This window comes from Oncorhynchus mykiss, chromosome 7 (assembly GCF_013265735.2).
Source record: "Oncorhynchus mykiss isolate Arlee chromosome 7, USDA_OmykA_1.1, whole genome shotgun sequence".
NCBI lineage: Eukaryota > Metazoa > Chordata > Actinopteri > Salmoniformes > Salmonidae > Oncorhynchus > Oncorhynchus mykiss.
In genome coordinates this window covers 1,314,271-1,334,092 of record NC_048571.1, presented here as the reverse complement: position 1 = coordinate 1,334,092, position 19,822 = coordinate 1,314,271, and the positions used below count along the sequence as shown (strand labels likewise).

Here is a 19,822-nt window from a genome sequence, read left to right as displayed (position 1 = left end):
ACCACACTGTACCTGTATGTTTTTACTGTTTAAATCGACCCTGTCTCTGGCATCGGAGTGTGTCGCTATGATGTGACGCAATATATAAGGACGGGGGCGGGGCTGCTTGACCCTATTGTCATGTTGCATAAACAACACCAAAACAAAACCCTTCCCTATACAGCCCTTCAGATATAACAATATGTCTGTAATTTTCATTAAGGAAAGACATTTAGACAATTGGAAAGAAGTATATTTATTAGGGAAAAACTGAAAGCAGGATTTGAGTAGCACAGAAACAAGTATTTATTTGGATAGACGCACACATCCCAACTGCAAAAGAATTCCAGAAAAAGAAAAATAGCAGAATAGAGAAGAAAGAACAATATGCAATATGTCAGTTGCCTCGTCGGCCATAAACGTTCACAGCTAAAATGACAGCCAGCCACTACACTGTACAGACAGAAAATGTATATTATACAGTATTTCAACACCTGACCACCACCAGATCAGAATTCACCCCATAGATGTTCCCATTCTAGAGTGTGCTGAAACAAACGGTTAATGGTTTGTATGCAGCGGTTCCCTTCCTTTCTATACCATTCTATTTCTATGGTCTAGACTAGACCAAGGTCATGGTTTCTGATCCTTCGTGGTGCTCTCTCTCATATCAGAGATACTAGACTGAAGCAAGACGGGTCGGTCACCTCTACTCGTCCGACTGAAGCATCTTCTCGATCTCTTTATCCCAGTTGTCATCTTTGTTGTCTGCCTCCGTCACCACCTCATACTCCTGTAACTCTGCCTGGAGTTCCTTCTCCCAGTCCGCTGTCTCCTCTGAACAAATAACAGCATTATGAGATCAAAGCTACAGACTGAAGAGAAAACAACTAAACATACCATTCACTCTCCTCTAATTCAACATCCAGCTCTACCACCTGAGCCATTATATTAAATCCAAGCTCTTTCCAGGTTCCAGTGAAATCAACCAATAGAACTCTGGAGTTCTTGCTGGTTGTTTGTTACTCTAGATATGTTCTAGAACTGACCCTCTGGAGTTCTTGCTGGTTGTTTGCTACTCTAGATATGTTCTAATAGTTCTAGAACTGACCCTTTGGAGTTCTTGCTGGTTGTTTGTTACTCTAGATATGTTCTAGAACTGACCCTCTGGAGTTCTTGCTGGTTGTTTGTTACTCTAGATATGATCTAATAGTTCTAGAACTGACCCTCTGGAGTTCTTGCTGGTTGTTTGTTACTCTAGATATGATCTAATTGTTCTAGAACTGACCCTCTGGAGTTCTTGCTGGTTGTTTGTTACTCTAGATATATTCTAATAGTTCTAGAACTGACCCTCTGGAGTTCTTGCTGGTTGTTTGTTACTCTAGATATGATCTAATTGTTCTAGAACTGACCCTCTGGAGTTCTTGCTGGTTGTTTGTTTCTCTAGATATGATCTAATAGTTCTAGAACTGACCCTCTGGAGTTGCAGCGTCCTCCTTCTTGTCCAGCACCAGCTGTTCCATCTCTTTCCTCAGGTCTTCATGGTCGATGTTACAGGAGTCAAAGGCATCGCTCACAAACTCGGAGACCCCAGGGCTGGTGGAGATCTCATTCTCCTCTTCCTCCTGCTATTTAACAACATTAAAAGAGAATCCAGACCATTTCATACATTTGACTTGATATTTACACAGTATTTCAGTGGTCTATATATAGACGTGCACAGAATTATTCAAAGGGGCTGACTTTTCTTCAGAAAAACAAAACATTGACTCACCTCTCCACTCTTGGGAATGTCACTAATGGATACTGGAGGTGTTTTTGGTCTGATGGTATTTTCTGCATGACAACAGCAACAACAACATGAAACAGAAGTTAGGCTATAAACTGTTGCTTGACAGTAGTTCACCAATTGCTCTGCTTTGCACATAACACCAATGCAGTGTTTTTAGTTAGGGGCGTGTCAGGATCACACAAACTGAATTCCGACCAACCATAGAACAGAGTAGAGTACCTGTGAGGCTGACACCCTCCGGGCTGATGGTCTTCTGCTCCTCTCTGTGGTCTACAGCCTGCTGCTGTGCTGCCAGGGCCGTGAGCTGGGCCGACTGCTTTATCAGGGACACACGGTAGAAGTAGTTCCTCCAGAACACATCCTCCTTCACTCTAAACATACAGAGCATTGAATATGTAAGTAACATACACATATACTGAAGGGTTAATCGATAACTTGACATGGATGGAAACACGTGTACAGTTCTTCCAATTTCAATGGCTGGTCAAAGCTTTGTGAACCAATCTGAGCGATAGCTCACCATTCCTTTTCAATTGAATGCAGCAATCTGGCTGGTTCTAAGAGGCTTATCAATGGACAGGACTGGCATCATCCAACATTAGCCAACAGGCCAACTTTATGCCTGCAATCTCTATCTGTAAATAATTCTGAGTTGAATCGAGGCATGTTTGAAGTGCAATAATGGATTTGTAATGCATTAGATTTGTAATGGCTGTCTGCTGACTGTTTGGGGACCAGGTCGAAGCGCATCCTGTTCAGTAGCTCATCTTCCTGCAGCATCACCATGGCGATAGGATACATCTGCTCAGAGTCGAACTGGAACTGAACTCCAGCTGGTGGGTCTCTCAGGAAGTTCCTCCTGTCCTGGAATAACAGATCAATAAAGTTGTGGTGAATTTAAATCAAATTGAAAAGGTACAATCAACACAATGCACTCTGACAGTGATGAGATCCAATTGGATGGAATCAAATCACAAACTCTTAAGTGCACAATGTGGACAGACAATGTTAGAAGTGCTACTAACAGCGGACAAAGCCAGGATCTGTTGCTGCATAGTTTCCTCCTCACTGTAGCCAACCCATGGTGGTACAGCTGTGTCTGGAGGGGAACAAGAAGAAACCATTTTAGTTCCACCATGTATGTATGTATATATGTATATATGCATGTATGTATATACAGTGGGGCAAAAAAGTATTTAGTCAGCCACCAATTGTGCAAGTTCTCCCACTTAAAAAGATGAGGCCTGTAATTTTCATCATAGGTACACTTCAACTATGACAGACAAAATGAGAAAAAAAATCCAGAAAATCACATTCTAGGATTTTTTATGAATTTATTTGCAAATTAATGTGATTTTCTGGATTTTTTTTCTTCTCATTTTGTCTGTCATAGTTGAAGTGTACCTATGATGAAAATTACAGGCCTCTCTCATCTTTTTAAGTGGGAGAACTTGCACAATTGGTGGCTGACTAAATACTTTTTTGCCCCACTGTATGTATGTATGTATGTATGTATAACTATGATCATGTTTACTGGTATATCATCTCAAGATAGTCTGGTTGCCAGTCTGTTTAGCTAACATTCTACTCTGTCATTTATCAGCAGTATCCCTGCACATTGATATGGTGCTGGTACTGGCCTGTAGAGTACATTCTCCTGTGGGTTTTATTTTTTGTGTTACCTGACCTGACTTAGCATCGGTTCTGTTCCCTTTTTATTTCAAGAATCTATTCTGAATTTGACACTTTTCTATTTCTTTACCTTGTTGAGAAAGAGCTTGAAAGTAAGCATTTCACTTGACTGTTTACACCTGTTGTGTCCTGTCATGATTTAACTAGTTAACTAAAAACGAATCATGAAAAAACTATTTAGTAAACTGAAATAAAATAATTAGCAAACCCGTTTTAAAAACTAAAACTATACTTTAAATGGCTGTAGCCATAGTGAATGTTAAGGCTAAAGCAAATTACTGTAGACGAAAGTCGAGGAGTGAAGTCCGGGGAGGTGCATCTGCGACAGTCAAAAGTCAGACACTAATGTGGTTTTCCAACAAGGCATGTAGGCGCAAGTCGGACAATTTCCCCCCCAGAATGACTTGACAAAAGTGATCCGCTCTAACGTGGCCACTGAAATGAGCACGACGGAAGACTGCTCTCATACGGTCACCCCAGAGTATCTCCGCTTCACACTGCTACAACGTGGTAGCTACCGGACCAAAACAGTAGTGAAAACGGAAGACTGCTCTCACACCGTCACCCCAGAGTATCTCCGCTTCACACTGCTACAACGTGGTAGCTACCGGACCAAAACAGTAGTGAAAACGGAAGACTGCTCTCATACCGTCACCCAGAGTATCTCCGCTTCACACTGCTACAACGTGGTAGCTACCGGACCAAAACAGTAGTGAAAACGGAAGACTGCTCTCATACCGTCACCCAGAGTATCTCCGCTTCACACTGCTACAACGTGGTAGCTACCGGACCAAAACAGTAGTGAAAACGGAAGACTGCTCTCACACCGTCACCCCAGAGTATCTCCGCTTCACACTGCTACAACGTGGTAGCTACCGGACCAAAACAGCAGTGAAGTTTAACCTCGCTTCAACTCTCCTGGTTGTTGCGGAAATTGACCCACTACTACTGTTTACTTTGTGCATCTACGTCAGGGGTGTCAAACTCATTCCATGGAAGGCCTAGTGTCTGCTGGTTTTTTGGTTTTTCCTTTCAATTTAGACCTAGACAACCAGGTGAGGGGAGTTTTTTTTACTAAATCAGTGACCATAATTCATCAATCAAGTACAAGAGAGGAGCGAAACCCGCAAACACTCGGCCCTCCGTGTGATGATACATATCGTACGCCAAATAAAAACGTGGTTCACATTTTAAAAATATATATATATTTATTTTCTTCACATTTTCAAACAGTCAATTTATTTTCCAACGGGGCTATACATTTGGGTGAGGGTTTTTTTCTCGCCTTAGCCTCGTTTCACTGCCAAAAATAAAATTAAACAATCTAATGTTCAGCGAAATAACAATGTCAAATATAGGTAGCTTAGTCAAATAATTAACATCCAATCACATTAACCGTTACTCTCTCGCAGGAATTCCACTAACTGTCCTTATGTAGCTGCTGCTCATTCCGTTTGCTCGAAAATGGATAAGTGGTTTTTAAAAAGTAAGGCCCAGAGACACTATCAACAGTCCTACACAAGTTGTTCTGCTTCCACAAGCACATCCAATGCTAGCATCAGTAATTCTACATTTGTTGTTAGCCCAGCTAGCACGGACACTGACAGTTGTGAATCTGATGCAGCTAAAGAGCTACTGCCCCCTTACCCAGGAAAGCATCGAACAACAGACAGGGATGTTGGACCATTGAAGAGGTGCAAATATGATGACTACAATTACGCAGGTACTTTCCTGATACGGATGACACAAACAACTGGATTGGTTATCCCTTTCATGCCCTGCCTCCAGTCCACTTTCATGCCCTGCCTCCAGTCCACTTACACGCCCTGCCTCCAGTCCACTTTCACGCCCTGCCTCCAGTCCACTTTCACGCCCTGCCTCCAGTCCACTTACATGCCCTGCCTCCAGTCCACTTACATGCCCTGCCTCCAGTCCACTAACATGCCCTGCCTCCAGTCCACTTACATGCCCTGCCTCCAGTCCACTTACATGCCCTGCCTCCAGTCCACTTACATGCCCTGCCTCCAGTCCACTTACATGCCCTGCCTCCAGTCCACTTACATGCCCTGCCTCCAGTCCACTTACATGCCCTGCCTCCAGTCCACTTACATGCCCTGCCTCCAGTCCACTTACATGCCCTGCCTCCAGTCCACTTTCATGCCCTGCCTCCAGTCCACTTACCGATATCTGAACAAGAGCCTCATCCAAATTGAAATAAGCGGTTCTGTGAAAATGTAATTTAATCAGAAGCCACTGTCAGATTTCTGGATTGGGCTATGCTTAGAGTATCCTGCCTTGGCAAATCGTGCTGTTATGCCCTTTGCAACCATGTACCCATGTGAGAGTGGATTCTCGGCCCTCACTAGCATGAAAACGAAATACTGGCACAGACTGTGTGTTGAAAATTATTTAAAACTGCTCTCTCCAATACAACCCAACATTGCAGTTATGTTCATCCTTTCAAGCACATCCTTCTCATTAACCTGTGGTGAGTTATTCACAATTTCAATGAACAAATAAGGTTTTATATGTAAGATGGTTAAATAAAGAGCAAAATTATTGATTATTATTATTTGTGCCCTGGTCCTATAAGAGCTCTTTGTCACTTCCCACGGGCCAGGTTGTGATGACAAACTCACTCACACCCATTCTTATGTTTAATAAATGTATTGTATAGTGTGTGTGGCAGGCTTACAATGATGGCAAAAAACAACATTTGAGAGTGCGCTGACCCTGCTGCTAGAGGGGGTACGCAGCTGGAGGTTGAATGTTTGAAGGGGTACGGGACTATAAAAAGTTTGGAAACCACTGATCTACGTCATCTCGCTGAGTCTTCCTTTAAACCTATTACTGCCCCCCCAGTGGCAGGAAGTGACATCCCCAAAAACAAAACAACTATACATATACACACACAGGCTACTAGCCTCCCATGCACAGGCTGTCCCTAACACTAAAACAAAATCATATGATAACGAAAATATTAATATTTTCATAAAACATCAACCAAATAAAAACGAATCAAGTGGATCTGAAAACTAAATAAATAAACCGAATGTCAAATAAAAATCTGAAAATGAATAGAAACTAATATAAAAACACTAAATAATAACCTTGCTGTGCACGTGACAAATGTTGATTTGAGGACACCGAGTACAAGGAGTGGAAGGTAAACTAATCTCAAGTGGGTATGATGTTATGTCTCCACACTGACCTGATTTCTTAGCTTTCTTTTCTTGGACAAATTTGTCCTGTTCTTTTTTGAAATCCCCCAAAATAGTCTGGAAAACAGAAACACAGACATGTGATGTTACAAGACAGAAACCTCAAAGCTTCAAGAAATCAGCGGTTTTGAGCTAACACCAGAGGGATGATACATAGCAACCGATGCTAACACTAAAACACCCTCCTTGTCAAACATGATTCAGGAAAGTTTAGCATGCCATGCACCTTGTCAAAAATTCCATCTATGTTCCCTTCTTCCACGCTCTTCTTGATGGTGTGTGCGGTCTCTGCCACAGAGTTGGAGATCTTCTTGGTAGCATTGCTGGCAAAGTTGAATATTAAGCCTGCATATGTAACAGGGATATAAAACCTGGATCAATTCTCAGCTTCAGATGGCATTGTCATTCAAGTTTTGGCAGGCAAACAATGTATTGTTGTCTCTTAGGCCTACATAATCAGTATTAGTCTGTTAAATCACTTTTCACATGAATATAAATGAAATAATCTATAATCTTCCTTACCACCGAATCCTTTAGCTTGCTGAGAGATGAGTTGGACGGTGTCTCCGTCCTCCTGCCCCAGTTCTTCTGTTGCTGGAGGTTCGTGTTGTTTGTTTACTTCATTTTGGTCTTGAACGATTTTCTCCTCCACAGCAACGTCGGCCACTTCGCTCTCCTCTGTCGTCGAGGTGTTCTCTATACCCAGCCACGTTCCCCACCCTTTGAACATTTTCGCCGGTGTCTTTCGGTTGTAGCTATGATAGAAAATCGATTGTAAAACTAAGTGCTTAGAATTTTACCTTCATGGTTCTGTGTTTACGTCACCAGGAAACGGTGCGATTCTTGTTCTTCTTCATAATAAATAAAAAACGAGCGCATTACTGCCGCCTACTGTTACATCTGGGAAATGTTAGCATCTATATCGTTTTGTAACAGTATCGCTATCAGATCAAATGTGGGATTCGAACAGCAGTGTGTTATTTAAGAAGAAAAAAATGGACCGCTTTGCCAGATAACTCTCCAAGCTGTCCCACTGTATTTTTTGTATTTTATTCACTACTTCTCATTCCACACCAACAGGTGACAGTGATGTCCCTTTTCATTGGTTAGTTAGACAGTGATACGAAACAAATGAGGAAGTAATGGTGCTTTCAACAAAACTGGGAACTCGGAAAAAACGATGTCAAATCATGAAGTCAGGGATCTTCAGGTCGGGGCTTGTTTTTTTCTCGAGTTTGCGGTTGTCTTGAACCAGAGATATTAGAGTACGTAATATCATGATTCCAAAGCTATATGATATTACAGAGAACAAGTTAATTATCTCACATCTTGGAAAATAGTAGCATGTTGTACTTTTTTGACGAAATTAATGCTAATGTTTGGTTTTTGCGCTAGCGCCCAATTAACTCCCATTCACTATTTGAAGGAGAACGCTCCTTCTCCCAGAATCACCCAGAATGCACCACGCGGCGGTTTTCCATCTCCTCGAAAGTGTCTCTGCTAGAACGCTCCGAAGTCGGAGATTTCCGAGGTCCGAGCGGCTCAATAAAATCGTATTTATACTTTAACCAAGATAGACCACAGCCTGTCGTTTCAAACGGGAACAAATGACTCTAGTGGGCAGAACAAGCAAGGTGGGTGGGCAGAGCCAACCACGAGCTAGAGAGATTCTATTGGCGCGTTCTAGCACGAATTTGCATATTTCCATTAGGGAACGCCTACTCTGTAAAGTGCACTTCTGCAATAACTCAATTCGCCTTCACACTCATTCTAAACAACGCAATATTTTTTTTTTACTTTGGTAAAGTCTACAAAACTTAGTTCACTCTGTTCGTAACAGATTCTAGTTTTGGGAACAGAAAACTGTACTGAGATCAAACGTTTAGTCGATGAGAAAATGTGAAGGATCTCGGCCAAAATCCATCGAGTTCCATCTTATTTCTCCCACTGCGGGCCACTGGGCTTCCTCTCACTACCACTCACTACCACATTTGATGATTTGACATCGTTTTTTCCCAAATTTGGTAGTGAGTGGAAACGCCAAGCGGATGCTTCACATTTACACATCCGGTGGAACATCTGTCTCATTGTTCTATCTGTGTCTCAATGGTTTCTAGTTCCCAGTTGTTCCGAACGCGACATGTCTCAAGTGTGTGTTTAAGATCCAACCGGCGATGTCACGCATCTAAATTTACATTTGTGTAAACGGTGTAACAACAGTGTGGGGTAAGATCCTAAGTGAATACACACATTGATAAATAGATTATCTGACAAGCGGTTTACTGTTTAGAACGACGTAAAAGGAGCTAGCTACTGTACTTGGTAATGTGTAATAGATTGACTGTTAGCTAGCCAGTTCCTAGCTAGTCAGCAGACAGTCCAAAGAACACTCTTAGTCATTCAGTAGCTAGCTAGATAGATACTGCTTGGTCACTAGCCTTTTTCACTTTCTGTTTAGTGTCTGTCTGCCTGCCCCCTCCCCAGTGTTGGAAAAAGTACTCAATTGTCATACTTTAGTAAAAGTAAAGATACCTTAATAGAAAATTACTCAATTAAAAGTGAAAGTCACCCAGTAAAATATTGAGTAAAGGTCTACAACTATTTGGTTTAAAATATACTTAAGTATTAAAAGTATAAATAATTTCAAATTCCTAATACTAAGCAAAGCAGACAATACCATAAAAAAAAGTATCTCTCTCCCTCTCTATCTCTCAACCCTCTCTCCCCCCCCCTCTCTGTCTCTCTCTCTCTCTCTCTCTCTCTGTGTCTGGCTGCCTGTCCGTGTCTCTTCTAACAAACCTATTCCACCAGTGTTTTGCAGCAGAGGAGAATCATCATGAAGACTCTGCTGGTGTTTGACTTCGACCACACCTTGGTGGATGACAACAGTGACACCTGGGTCATTCAGTGTATCCCGGACCAATGCCTGCCAGACCTGGTCAAGAACTCCTGCCAGAAGGGACGCTGGACAGAGTACATGGGCAGAGTCATGTCCTATATAGGAGACCAGGACATCAGCCCCGATACAATCCGAAGTGTGATGGAGACAATACCGTTTACAGATGGAATGATTGAACTGTTGACGTTCATTGTGAGTAACAAGAACGACATTGACTGCATCATTATCTCAGATTCAAACACAGTGTTCATCGACTGGATACTGCAGGTGGCTGGGGTTCAAGACGCGGTCGACCAAGTCTTCACCAATCCGGCTGCGTTTGACGAGCGTGGCTACATGGAGATAGAATGTTACCATTCTCACCAGTGTAGCCAGTGCCCTGTCAACCTGTGTAAGAGGAAAGTGCTGGCTGATTTCCTAGCAGGGCAGTTGAAGGGAGGGGTAGAGTATCAGAGAACTTTCTATGTAGGGGACGGAGGGAACGACCTTTGCCCTTCCAACAGTCTAAGGGAAGGAGATGTGGTGTTCCCTAGAAAGGGTTACACCTTGGAGAGGCTGCTCTCTAGACAGAGTGCACAACAAGGAGAGGGTTCATCCAACCCCAGAGTGGTAGAATGGACAAGTGGAAAAGAGATCCTGATGGAACTGAAAGCATGTGTTCCCCTGTAGGGTACAGCTCAGAAGTTCCCCTGTAGGGTACAGCTCAGAAGTTCCCCTGTAGGGTACAGCTCAGAAGTTCCCCTGTAGGGTACAGCTCAGAAGTTCCCCTGTAGGGTACAGCTCAGAAGTTCCCCTGTAGGGTACAGCTCAGAAGTTCCCCTGTAGGGTACAGCTCAGAAGTTCCCCTGTAGGGTACAGCTCAGAAGTTCCCCTGTAGGGTACAGCTCAGAAGTTCCCCTGTAGGGTACAGCTCAGAAGTTCCCCTGTAGGGTACAGCTCTTTCTCATACTGAATGAAGTGTACTTGCAACGATTAAAAAGTATACCAAATGCTCGAGAGGGAAGGATTGTGATTGTGTCTTTGTCCTGTTTTGGAAAAGTTTTTAAAGATCATATTCTAAATCAGCGGGACTATATCACATCACTCTCTCAGGTTCAGATGCAAATGAATGTACATCTTTGTGCTTATTTTTGTCTTTAGCAAATGTAGAGAGATACAGAACCCAATAAACAGAACAGGAAAAAACAAATCACACCTGTAAATTACATGTTATAACTGTTTATAATTAAATATATATTCTAGGATGTACAGTCAATAAAACACATTGGCATCACTTTTTACTAGGGCACTCTCTATGTGCAAAATGTATTACCAGTCCTGTGTATTACCAGTGCAATTATCTGTTGTCTCTACTAGACTCTATTGTGAGTGTTATTATATAAATTGCCGATTACTGCTTCAGCAGTGCGGTTTTGTGGACCGTGACCCCGTCTCCCTGCCTCCCAAGATAACCCAATGTCTGTCCCTTTGTGTCAATACGCTGATAGGAGGACGAGGCGCGGTGAATGTGATTGGTCGAACGCTGTTATTTGCGGCTGGTAAGATTATCAGAGGCGCTGCTGTCTGCGGCTGAGATGCTCTGTCACATCAGCTGAGCGCCTGCCGCGTCAGCCTAAATAGATAACGAAACTAAATAGCGGAATGTCCGGCGTTTATTAGATTGTTTGGTTTACAAGGGAATTGGGTATAAATAAGAATTTACAACAGATGGCGTGTGATGCCGTTTGACTCGCTCCAAACACAGAGGATGCTTTAACAACAGGAAAATAAACCATGTCGAGCAGGTAGATGTGTGGCTATTGTTCAGTGAGCTGTGTTAATGATCTTCACTCGGGACTATTTAGATTGAATAGTATTCTGTCAAGTGTATGTAGGTCCTATGTGGATGCATTACATTGTGTTTTCAAATAAGACGACTAATAGATTACATTATCAAATACTCTCTGGATCCGTTGCAAATCCATGTATGTTTACTGTCTGTGCTCAGTTCATCGTTTTTTGCAAGGTGTTGCTGCTTACAGTATTGCAAAATGTTCATTATGCAATGTTTTCTGTTTTAGCAATAAACCCAATTTGATTCTATCAAGCTTCATTCATTTAAATGTCATGTTGAAACTAATTCCCATTGCGGTTTGCATCCTAGCCTGTCTTAATAACGTCCGTATAACCAGATGTGTAAAGGGACAGGGAAGTCCAACGTCAGCTGTTCTGTATTACTAATGTATAATGCATGGATGTGCCAAGGCAATGGCATACATTTTTAAAGGGTACATTAAGATATTTAATGTCTCGTGTTTCAGGAACACAAGGTCATCTAAGGGACAGGAGTCGCCGGAATCCTTCTACACCTATGATTTCTGTGACCCAACACATCCCACGGAGGTTCTAGAAGCCCTCGGAGAATACTACACAGAAGGCTTGTTCACTGACATAGCTCTACAGTGCTCTACGGGGGAGCTCTTCCACTGCCATAAAGTGGCTCTATGCTCCCGTAGTTCCTACTTCAGAGCCATGTTCACAGCCGATATGAGAGAGAGGTCCCACAGTGTCATCAGACTAGCTGGGGTAGATGTGGAGGTGCTGACGACTCTGGTGAACTATGTGTACACCTCCAAGGTAGGCTACACCTCTGAGACCATTTATGAGTGACTGTCCATTATATGAATGTTGTAGCCTAATGTTAAAAAATTGTATATTTTTTAACCTTTATTTAACTAGGCAAGTCAGTTAAGAACAAATTCTTATTTACAATGACGGCCTACCAAAAGGCAAAATCGTCTATGGCGTCTCAAAAGTCATTTAGTTATCATTAAAATGGAGGTTTTTACTTTTACGCATGTTGTGTCTATTGTTTTAATATTGAGATGGTCCCATGTAACTTTGTACTGCAGTGGGCTAAATCAGGGGCACACAGACTCTTTCTTGGTCGTCTTAAACAAATCTACTTTGAAACAATAAAAGTATCCACCTCACACACACATGGTTATGGGCTTAAAAAAAGAAGACACCTGTATCATGTCAGATATAAAGTTGAAATGTCTTACATTTTGAGTTTTCATCTTATTATTACACTTTATTAACATCACAGAAAACTGAAATTTAACAAAACTGTTTGACATAGAAACACAAGATTTTTGTCTGTTAAATAAAAACATCTTTATCAATGATGAAACATGAATAACATTCCACCCATGAGGCCAAAGAGGACACTTCTGGTCATTGACTGCAGGAAAGGGCTACATAATACCCTACATGATCAAAAGTATGTGGACACATGCTCGTCCAACATCTCATTCCAAAATTATGGGCATTAATATGGAGTTGGTTCCCCCTTTGCTGCTATAACAACCTCCACTCTTCTGGGAAGGCTTTACACTAGATGTTGGAACATTACTGCGGGGACTTGCTTCCATTCAGATCATTAGTGAGGTCGGGCACGGATGTTGGGGGCGATTAGGCCTGGCTTGCAGTCGGCATTCCAATTCATCCCAAAGGTGTTCGATGGGGTTGAGGTCAGGGCTCTGTGCAGGCCAGTCAAGTTTTACCACACCGATCTCGACAAACCATTTCTGTCTGGACCTCGCTTTGTGCACGGGGGCATTGTCATGCTGAAACAGGAAAGGGCCTTCCCCAAACCTGTTGCTAAAAAACTTGGAAGCACAGAATCATCTAGAATGTCATTGCGTGCTGTAGAGTTAAGATTTCCTGTCACTGGAACTAAGGTCCCTAGCCCGAACCATGAAAAACAGTGTGCAGCTGCTCTGCCATGATGGAAACCCATTTCATGAAGCTCCTGACGAACAGTTATTGTGCTGACGTTGCTTCCAAAGGCAGTTTGGAACTCGGTAGTGAGTTCCACTCGGCGGTCCCGTTCTATGAGCTTGTGTGGCCTACCACTTCGGGGCTGAGCCGTTGTTGCTCCTAGACATTTCCACTTCACAATAACAGCACTTACAGTTGACCGGGGGCAGCTCTAGCAGGGCAGAAATTTGACAAACTGACTTGTTGGAAAGGTGGCATCCTATGACGGTGCCACGTTGAAAGTCACTGAGCTCTTCAGTAAAGGCCATTCTACTGCCAATGTTTGTCTATGGAGATTGCATGGCGGTGTGCTCGGTTTTGTACACCCGTCAGCAACGGGTGTGGCTGAAATAGCCGAATCCACTAATTTGAAGGGGTGTTCACATACTTTTGTATATATAGTGTAGGTTATTTCCTGCATCCCAAATGGCACCCTATTCCCAGAAAGTGCAATATGGACCCTAAGGGAGCTGGTCAACAGTAGTGCACAATAGGGTGCTATTTGGGACGCAACTCTAAACTGTCTCCCTCCCAGGCCTCCATTACCCAGTGGAATGTAGAGTCTCTGCTGGAGGCTGCAGACCTGCTGCAGTTTGGAGCCGTGAAAACGGCCTGTGAGAACTTCCTGGTTCGTCTCCTCGACGTCGACAACTGTCTGGGCATGCTCCGTTTCGCCCAGCTCCATGTGTGTCTGTCCCTGGAGAAGGAGGCACGCAGGGTGCTGCTCTGCCACTTCCACCAGGTAATGGTTCAAGGTTTAGGTTCAGGCTTATTCCTACATCGTGGTACATACACAGAAACAAACAACAAATATGATGTCATTCAATATATATATATATAAACACTCAGCAGATATGTATTCTACTAAATCAATAGATGGGTTTATTAAATGTCTTTAGTGATTTGAGAGTGTCATTTTCTCAGGTGGTGAGAGAGGAGGAGTTCCAGGAGCTGGGGGTGGAGAAGGTGAGGAGCCTCCTGCAGGAGGAGAACCTGGCGGAGGTGTTGAATGAGGCGGTGCTGGTGGAGGGGGTGGTGAGGTGGCTGGCCCACGATACTCTTGCCCGCAGGGGACACTTCCAGGAGCTTCTTCACTCCGCCCACTTAGACCTGAAGGAAGAGTACCTCAGGACTGCCTTGGAGCTTCATAGAGAGTGTCTGGAGACTGACACTGAAGAGATCCACTCTCTATTTGTCCAAGCTCTGAAGACTGCTTTTAATATCAATAAAAGCCCTTCGGAACACTGCAGAAGGGGCAGGAGACTGACCTCCAGGATGTTTGTGATAGGAGGGTACCACTGGCACCCTCTGTCTGAGGTCCAGACCTGGGACCCGGTCACGGACCAGTGGCAGCAGGGGGAGGATATGCCAGACCACACCAGGGAGAGTTATGGAGTTACCCTGCTGGGCTCCAACATCTACATTAGCGGCGGCTACAGGACAGACACTACAGAGGCTCTAGATACAGTGTGGGTTTACAGCAGTGATACTGATAAATGGACACAGGGGCAGCCCATGCTGACAGCGAGGTACTACCACTGTTCTGTGGGTCTGCATGGGTGTGTCTACGTCATAGGAGGGTACAGAGGAGGGGCGCCCATGGGGGAAACGGAATTCTATGACCCCCTGAAAAGGAAGTGGATTCCCGTAGCTAATATGGTACAAGGTAGGTTGGCCTATGAAGGTCTGGAATATGACACAGTTGTGTAACTTCACAGTTGATTTTTTGTTGTAAGTTTTGTTTTATAGTAAATGTATTTGTTTACTGCTGGAGTTTCATGATAGTTTTAAGGTTGGAAGCCTTTTAGTGACAATCCTTCCTTCCTTCCTTCCTTCCTTCCTTCCTTCCTTCCTTCCTTCCTTCCTTCCTTCCTTCCTTCCTTCCTTCCTTCCTTCCTTCCTTCCTTCCTTCCTTCCTTTTCCTTCCTGCCTTCCTGCCTTCCTTCCTCCCCTTCCTTCCTTCCTTCCTTCCTTCCTTCCTTCCTTCCTTCCTTCCTTCCTTCCTTCCTTTTCCTTCCTGCCTTCCTTCCTTCCTTCCCGCCCTGCCTTCCTTCCCGTCCTGCCTTCCTTCCTGCCTTCCTTCCTTCCCTTGTCACAGGCGTGGGGAACGCTACGGCCTGTGTTCTGAGAGACACAATATATGTGGCAGGCGGTCACTATGGTTACAAGGGAAGCTGCACCTATGATAAGATTCAGACCTACAGGGCAGACGTCAATGAATGGAGCATAACAACGACCTGTCCTCATCCAGGTACCACAACACAACTCAGTTATATCAGCCCTGGTTCTATAGAGCTACAGAGAGATAAACTCTGTTATATCAGCCCTGGTTCTATAGAGCTACAGAGATAAACTCTGTTATGTCAGCCCTGGTTCTATAGAGCTACAGAGAGATAAACTCTGTTATATCAGCCCTGGTTCTATAGAGCTACAGAGAGATAAACTCTGTTATGTCAGCCCTGATTCTATAGAGCTACAGAGACATACACTCTGTTATATCAGCCCTGGTTCTATAGAGCTACAGAGAGATACACTCTGTTATATCAGCCCTGGTTCTATAGAGCTACAGAGATAAACTCTGTTATATCAGCCCTGGTTCTATAGAGCTACAGAGAGATAAACTCTGTTATATCAGCCCTGGTTCTATAGAGCTACAGAGAGATAAACTCTGTTATGTCAGCCCTGATTCTATAGAGCTACAGAGAGATAAACTCTGTTATATCAGCCCTGGTTCTATAGAGCTGCAGAGAGATAAACTCTGTTATGTCAGCCCTGGTTCTATAGAGCTACAGAGAGATAAACTCTGTTATATCAGCCCTGATTCTATAGAGCTACAGAGAGATAAACTCTGTTATGTCAGCCCTGGTTCTATAGAGCTACAGAGAGATAAACTCTGTTATATCAGCCCTGGTTCTATAGAGCTACAGAGAGATAAACTCTGTTATGTCAGCCCTGATTCTATAGAGCTACAGAGAGATAAACTCTGTTATATCAGCCCTGGTTCTATAGAGCTACAGAGAGATAAACTCTGTTATATCAGCCCTGGTTCTATAGAGCTACAGAGAGATAAACTCTGTTATGTCAGCCCTGGTTCTATAGAGCTACAGAGAGATAAACTCTGTTATATCAGCCCTGGTTCTATAGAGCTACAGAGAGATAAACTCTGTTATATCAGCCCTGGTTCTATAGAGCTACAGAGAGATAAACTCTGTTATGTCAGCCCTGGTTCTATAGAGCTACAGAGAGATAAACTCTGTTATATCAGCCCTGGTTCTATAGAGCTACAGAGAGATAAACTCTGTTATGTCAGCCCTGATTCTATAGAGCTACAGAGAGATAAACTCTGTTATATCAGCCCTGGTTCTATAGAGCTACAGAGAGATAAACTCTGTTATATCAGCCCTGGTTCTATAGAGCTACAGAGAGATAAACTCTGTTATGTCAGCCCTGGTTCTATAAAGCTACAGAGAGATAAACTCTGTTATATCAGCCCTGGTTCTATAGAGCTACAGAGATAAACTCTGTTATGTCAGCCCTGATTCTATAGAGCTACAGAGAGATAAACTCTGTTATATCAGCCCTGGTTCTATAGAGCTACAGAGAGATAAACTCTGTTATGTCAGCCCTGGTTCTATAGAGCTACAGAGAGATAAACTCTGTTATGTCAGCCCTGATTCTATAGAGCTACAGAGAGATAAACTCTGTTATGTCAGCCCTGGTTCTATAGAGCTACAGAGAGATAAACTCTGTTATATCAGCCCTGGTTCTATAGAGAGATACACTCTGTTATATCAGCCCTGGTTCTGTAGAGCTACAGAGATATAAACTCTGTTATATCAGCCCTGGTTCTATAGAGAGATACACTCTGTTATATCAGCCCTGGTTCTGTAGAGCTACAGAGAGATAAACTCTCTGTTATATCAGAGTTTATATCATTATAACACATACAGTGGGGCAAAAAAAGTATTTAGTCGGCCACCAATTGTGCAAGTTCTCCCACTTAAAAAGATGAGAGAGGCCTGTAATTTTCATCATAGGTACACTTCAACTATGACAGACAAAATGAGAAAAAAAATCCAGAAAATCACATTGTAGGATTTTTAATGAATGTATTTGCAAATTATGGTGGAAAATAAGAATTTGGTCACCTACAAACAAGCAAGATTTCTGGCTCTCACAGACCTGTAACTTCTTCTTTAAGAGGCTCCTCTATCCTCCACTCGTTACCTGTATTAATGGCACCTGTTTGAACTTGTTATCAGTATAAAAGACACCTGTCCACAACCTCAAACAGTCACACTCCAAACTCCACTATGGCCAAGACCAAAGAGCTGTCAAAGGACACCAGAAACAAAATTGTAGACCTGCACCAGGCTGGGAAGACTGAATCTGCAATAGGTAAGCAGCTTGGTTTGAAGAAATCAACTGTGGGAGCAATTATTAGGAAATGGAAGACATACAAGACCACTGATAATCTCCCTCGATCTGGGGCTCCATGCAAGATCTCACCCCGTGGGGTTAAAATGATCACAAGAACGGTGAGCAAAAATCCCAGAACCACACGGGGGGGCCTAGTGAATGACCTGCAGAGAGCTGGGACCAAAGTAACAAAGCCTACCATCAGTAACACACTACGCCGCCAGGGACTCAAATCCTGCAGTGCCAGACGTGTCCCCTGCTTAAGCCAGTACATGTCCAGGCCTGTCTGAAGTTTGCTAGAGAGCATTTGGATGATCCAGAAGAAGATTGGGAGAATATCATATGGTCAGATGAATCCAAAATATAACTTTTTGGTAAAAACCCAACTCGTCGTGTTTGGAGGACAAAGAATGCTGAGTTGCATCCAAAGAACACCATACCTACTGTGAAGCATGGGGGTGGAAACATCATGCTTTGGGGCTGTTTTTCTGCAAAGGGACCAGGACAACTGATCCGTGTAAAGGAAAGAATGAATGGGGCCATGTATCGTGAGATTTTGAGTGAAACCCTCCTTCCATTAGCAAGGGCATTGAAGATGAAACGTGGCTGGGTCTTTCAGCATGACAATGATCCCAAACACACCGCCCGGGCAACGAAGGAGTGGCTTCGTAAGAAGCATTTCAAGGTCCTGGAGTGGCCTAGCCAGTCTCCAGATCTCAACCCCATAGAAAATCTTTGGAGGGAGTTGAAAGTCTGTGTTGCCCAGCAACGGCCCCAAAACATCACTGCTCTAGAGGAGATCTGCATGGAGGAATGAGCCAAAATACCAGCAACAGTGTGTGAAAACCTTGTGAAGACTTACAGAAAACGTTTGACCTCTGTCATTGCCAACAAAGGGTATATAACAAAATATTGAGATAAACTTTTGTTATTGACCAAATACTTATTTTCCACCATAATTTGCAAATAAATTCATTAAAAATCCTACAATGTGATTTTCTGGATTTTTTTCTCTCATTTTGTCTGTCATAGTTGAAGTGTACCTATGATGAAAATTACAGGCCTCTCTCATCTTTTTAAGTGGGAGAACTTGCACAATTGGTGGGTGACTAAATACTTTTTTGCCCCACTGTAGTTATGTTGTAGTGCAGCATTCAAACTTTACAAAAATATGAATGCAGAGATGTCTACTCTCTTGAAGCAAAAGTGAAATCATAGGATGTACACACCATCTAAAGTGATGCACATAAGTAGTAGTCATCCTTCCTGTATTTGAGCAAAGATCATTTATTTGACCTCTGACCGTCTCTTAGAGTACGGCCTGTGCCTGGTGTCACTGCACCCCAAGCTTTACCTGGTGGGTGGCCAGACCACCATCACAGACTGTTACGAACCGGACAGAGATGAGTGGAGCCAGCTGGCCAGGACCAAGGAGAGGAGGATGGAGTGTGGCGCCGTGGCCATGAACGGGTCCCTGTATGTCACCGGGGGCTACTCCTACTCCAAGGGCACCTACCTGCAGAGCGTGGAGAGGTACGACCCCGAACAGGACACCTGGGAGATCGTGGGGAATTTACCTGGAGCGGCGCGGTCACATGGATGTGTCTGTGTTTACAGTGTTTAGAGAGAGAGAGCGAGAGAGAGAGTGAGAGAGAGAGAGAGAGAGAGAGCGAGAGAGAGAGAGCGAGAGAGAGAGAGAGCGAGAGAGAGAGAGAGCGAGAGAGAGAGAGAGGGAGAGAGCGTTCCAGGTTGTCAGTAATGCAGTTGTGGATGTGTGTTTATAGTGTTTAAACTATATATTGTATTACTGTTGTTTAACACTTAACCAGGCGTTGTGAGATCGTGTGAACTGCATTTGAGACGACCTGGAACGTGTCCTTTGTTACTGCTCCATTCAGAGGACTTTTTCAGACAGCTGATGGCGTCTGATCTACCTCATCCTGTTCTCCTGCTATAGACACGTGAATATTTACTGTGTCCGACTAAGAGATTTTGGGGCGTAGAATGTTCCCCTATGCT

At 43.4% G+C, this 19,822-nt stretch overlaps 3 protein-coding genes across 8 annotated transcripts; 2 read left to right on the top strand and 1 right to left on the bottom strand.

Moving 5' to 3' along the window:
- Positions 1 to 219: 219 nt before the first annotated feature.
- On the bottom strand, positions 220 to 7,651 carry LOC110495432 (synapse-associated protein 1). 3 transcript variants are annotated; one of them, XM_036982003.1, is made up of 10 exons: positions 7,207 to 7,651; positions 6,911 to 7,029; positions 6,675 to 6,741; positions 2,797 to 2,870; positions 2,496 to 2,635; positions 1,991 to 2,142; positions 1,754 to 1,815; positions 1,454 to 1,607; positions 687 to 816; positions 220 to 312 (listed from the first exon to the last, which is right to left on the bottom strand). In XM_036982003.1, the coding sequence occupies exons 1-9, from the start codon at positions 7,412 to 7,414 to the stop codon at positions 689 to 691; spliced, it is 1,104 nt and encodes a 367-aa protein (XP_036837898.1). In that variant the 5' UTR covers positions 7,415 to 7,651; the 3' UTR covers positions 220 to 312; positions 687 to 688. The 3 variants fall into 3 exon arrangements, with proteins under 3 accessions (XP_036837898.1, XP_036837897.1, XP_036837899.1); XM_036982002.1 differs by having other exon boundaries at positions 220 to 816; XM_036982004.1 differs by having other exon boundaries at positions 220 to 816; positions 1,454 to 1,604.
- A 185-nt stretch (positions 7,652 to 7,836) lies between these two features.
- On the top strand, positions 7,837 to 11,665 carry LOC110495433 (pyridoxal phosphate phosphatase PHOSPHO2). 3 transcript variants are annotated; one of them, XM_036982006.1, is made up of 3 exons: positions 8,476 to 8,910; positions 9,496 to 10,253; positions 10,462 to 11,665. In XM_036982006.1, exon 2 carries the CDS (start codon positions 9,521 to 9,523, stop codon positions 10,250 to 10,252), a length of 732 nt encoding a protein of 243 aa, XP_036837901.1. In that variant the 5' UTR covers positions 8,476 to 8,910; positions 9,496 to 9,520; the 3' UTR covers position 10,253; positions 10,462 to 11,665. The 3 variants fall into 3 exon arrangements, with proteins under 3 accessions (XP_036837902.1, XP_036837901.1, XP_036837900.1); XM_036982007.1 differs by lacking the exon at positions 8,476 to 8,910 and adding an exon at positions 7,837 to 7,949 and having other exon boundaries at positions 9,496 to 11,665; XM_036982005.1 differs by having other exon boundaries at positions 9,496 to 11,665.
- Positions 11,234 to 19,452, top strand: LOC110496970 (kelch-like protein 23). Of its 2 annotated transcripts, XM_036981998.1 has the most exons (6): positions 11,234 to 11,367; positions 11,884 to 12,199; positions 13,920 to 14,126; positions 14,309 to 15,050; positions 15,483 to 15,635; positions 19,117 to 19,452. In XM_036981998.1, the coding sequence occupies exons 1-6, from the start codon at positions 11,357 to 11,359 to the stop codon at positions 19,425 to 19,427; spliced, it is 1,740 nt and encodes a 579-aa protein (XP_036837893.1). In that variant the 5' UTR covers positions 11,234 to 11,356; the 3' UTR covers positions 19,428 to 19,452. The 2 variants fall into 2 exon arrangements, with proteins under 2 accessions (XP_036837893.1, XP_036837894.1); XM_036981999.1 differs by lacking the exon at positions 15,483 to 15,635.
- Positions 19,453 to 19,822: the final 370 nt, after the last annotated feature.

Coding starts and splice junctions, on each gene's coding strand:
- LOC110495433 (XM_036982007.1), top strand. CDS start 9,521: ATGAAGACTCTGCTGGTGTTTGACTTCGACCACACCTTGGTGGATGAC.
- LOC110496970 (XM_036981998.1), top strand. Junction 14,127..14,308: donor TGCTCTGCCACTTCCACCAG/GTAATGGTTCAA, acceptor TCATTTTCTCAG/GTGGTGAGAGAGGAGGAGTT. Junction 15,636..19,116: donor AACGACCTGTCCTCATCCAG/GTACCACAACAC, acceptor ACCGTCTCTTAG/AGTACGGCCTGTGCCTGGTG.
- LOC110495432 (XM_036982002.1), bottom strand. CDS start 7,414: ATGTTCAAAGGGTGGGGAACGTGGCTGGGTATAGAGAACACCTCGACG. Junction 6,742..6,910: donor TAGATGGAATTTTTGACAAG/GTGCATGGCATG, acceptor TCTGTTTTCCAG/ACTATTTTGGGGGATTTCAA. Junction 817..1,453: donor GGACGCTGCAACTCCAGAGG/GTCAGTTCTAGA, acceptor TTATTTGTTCAG/AGGAGACAGCGGACTGGGAG.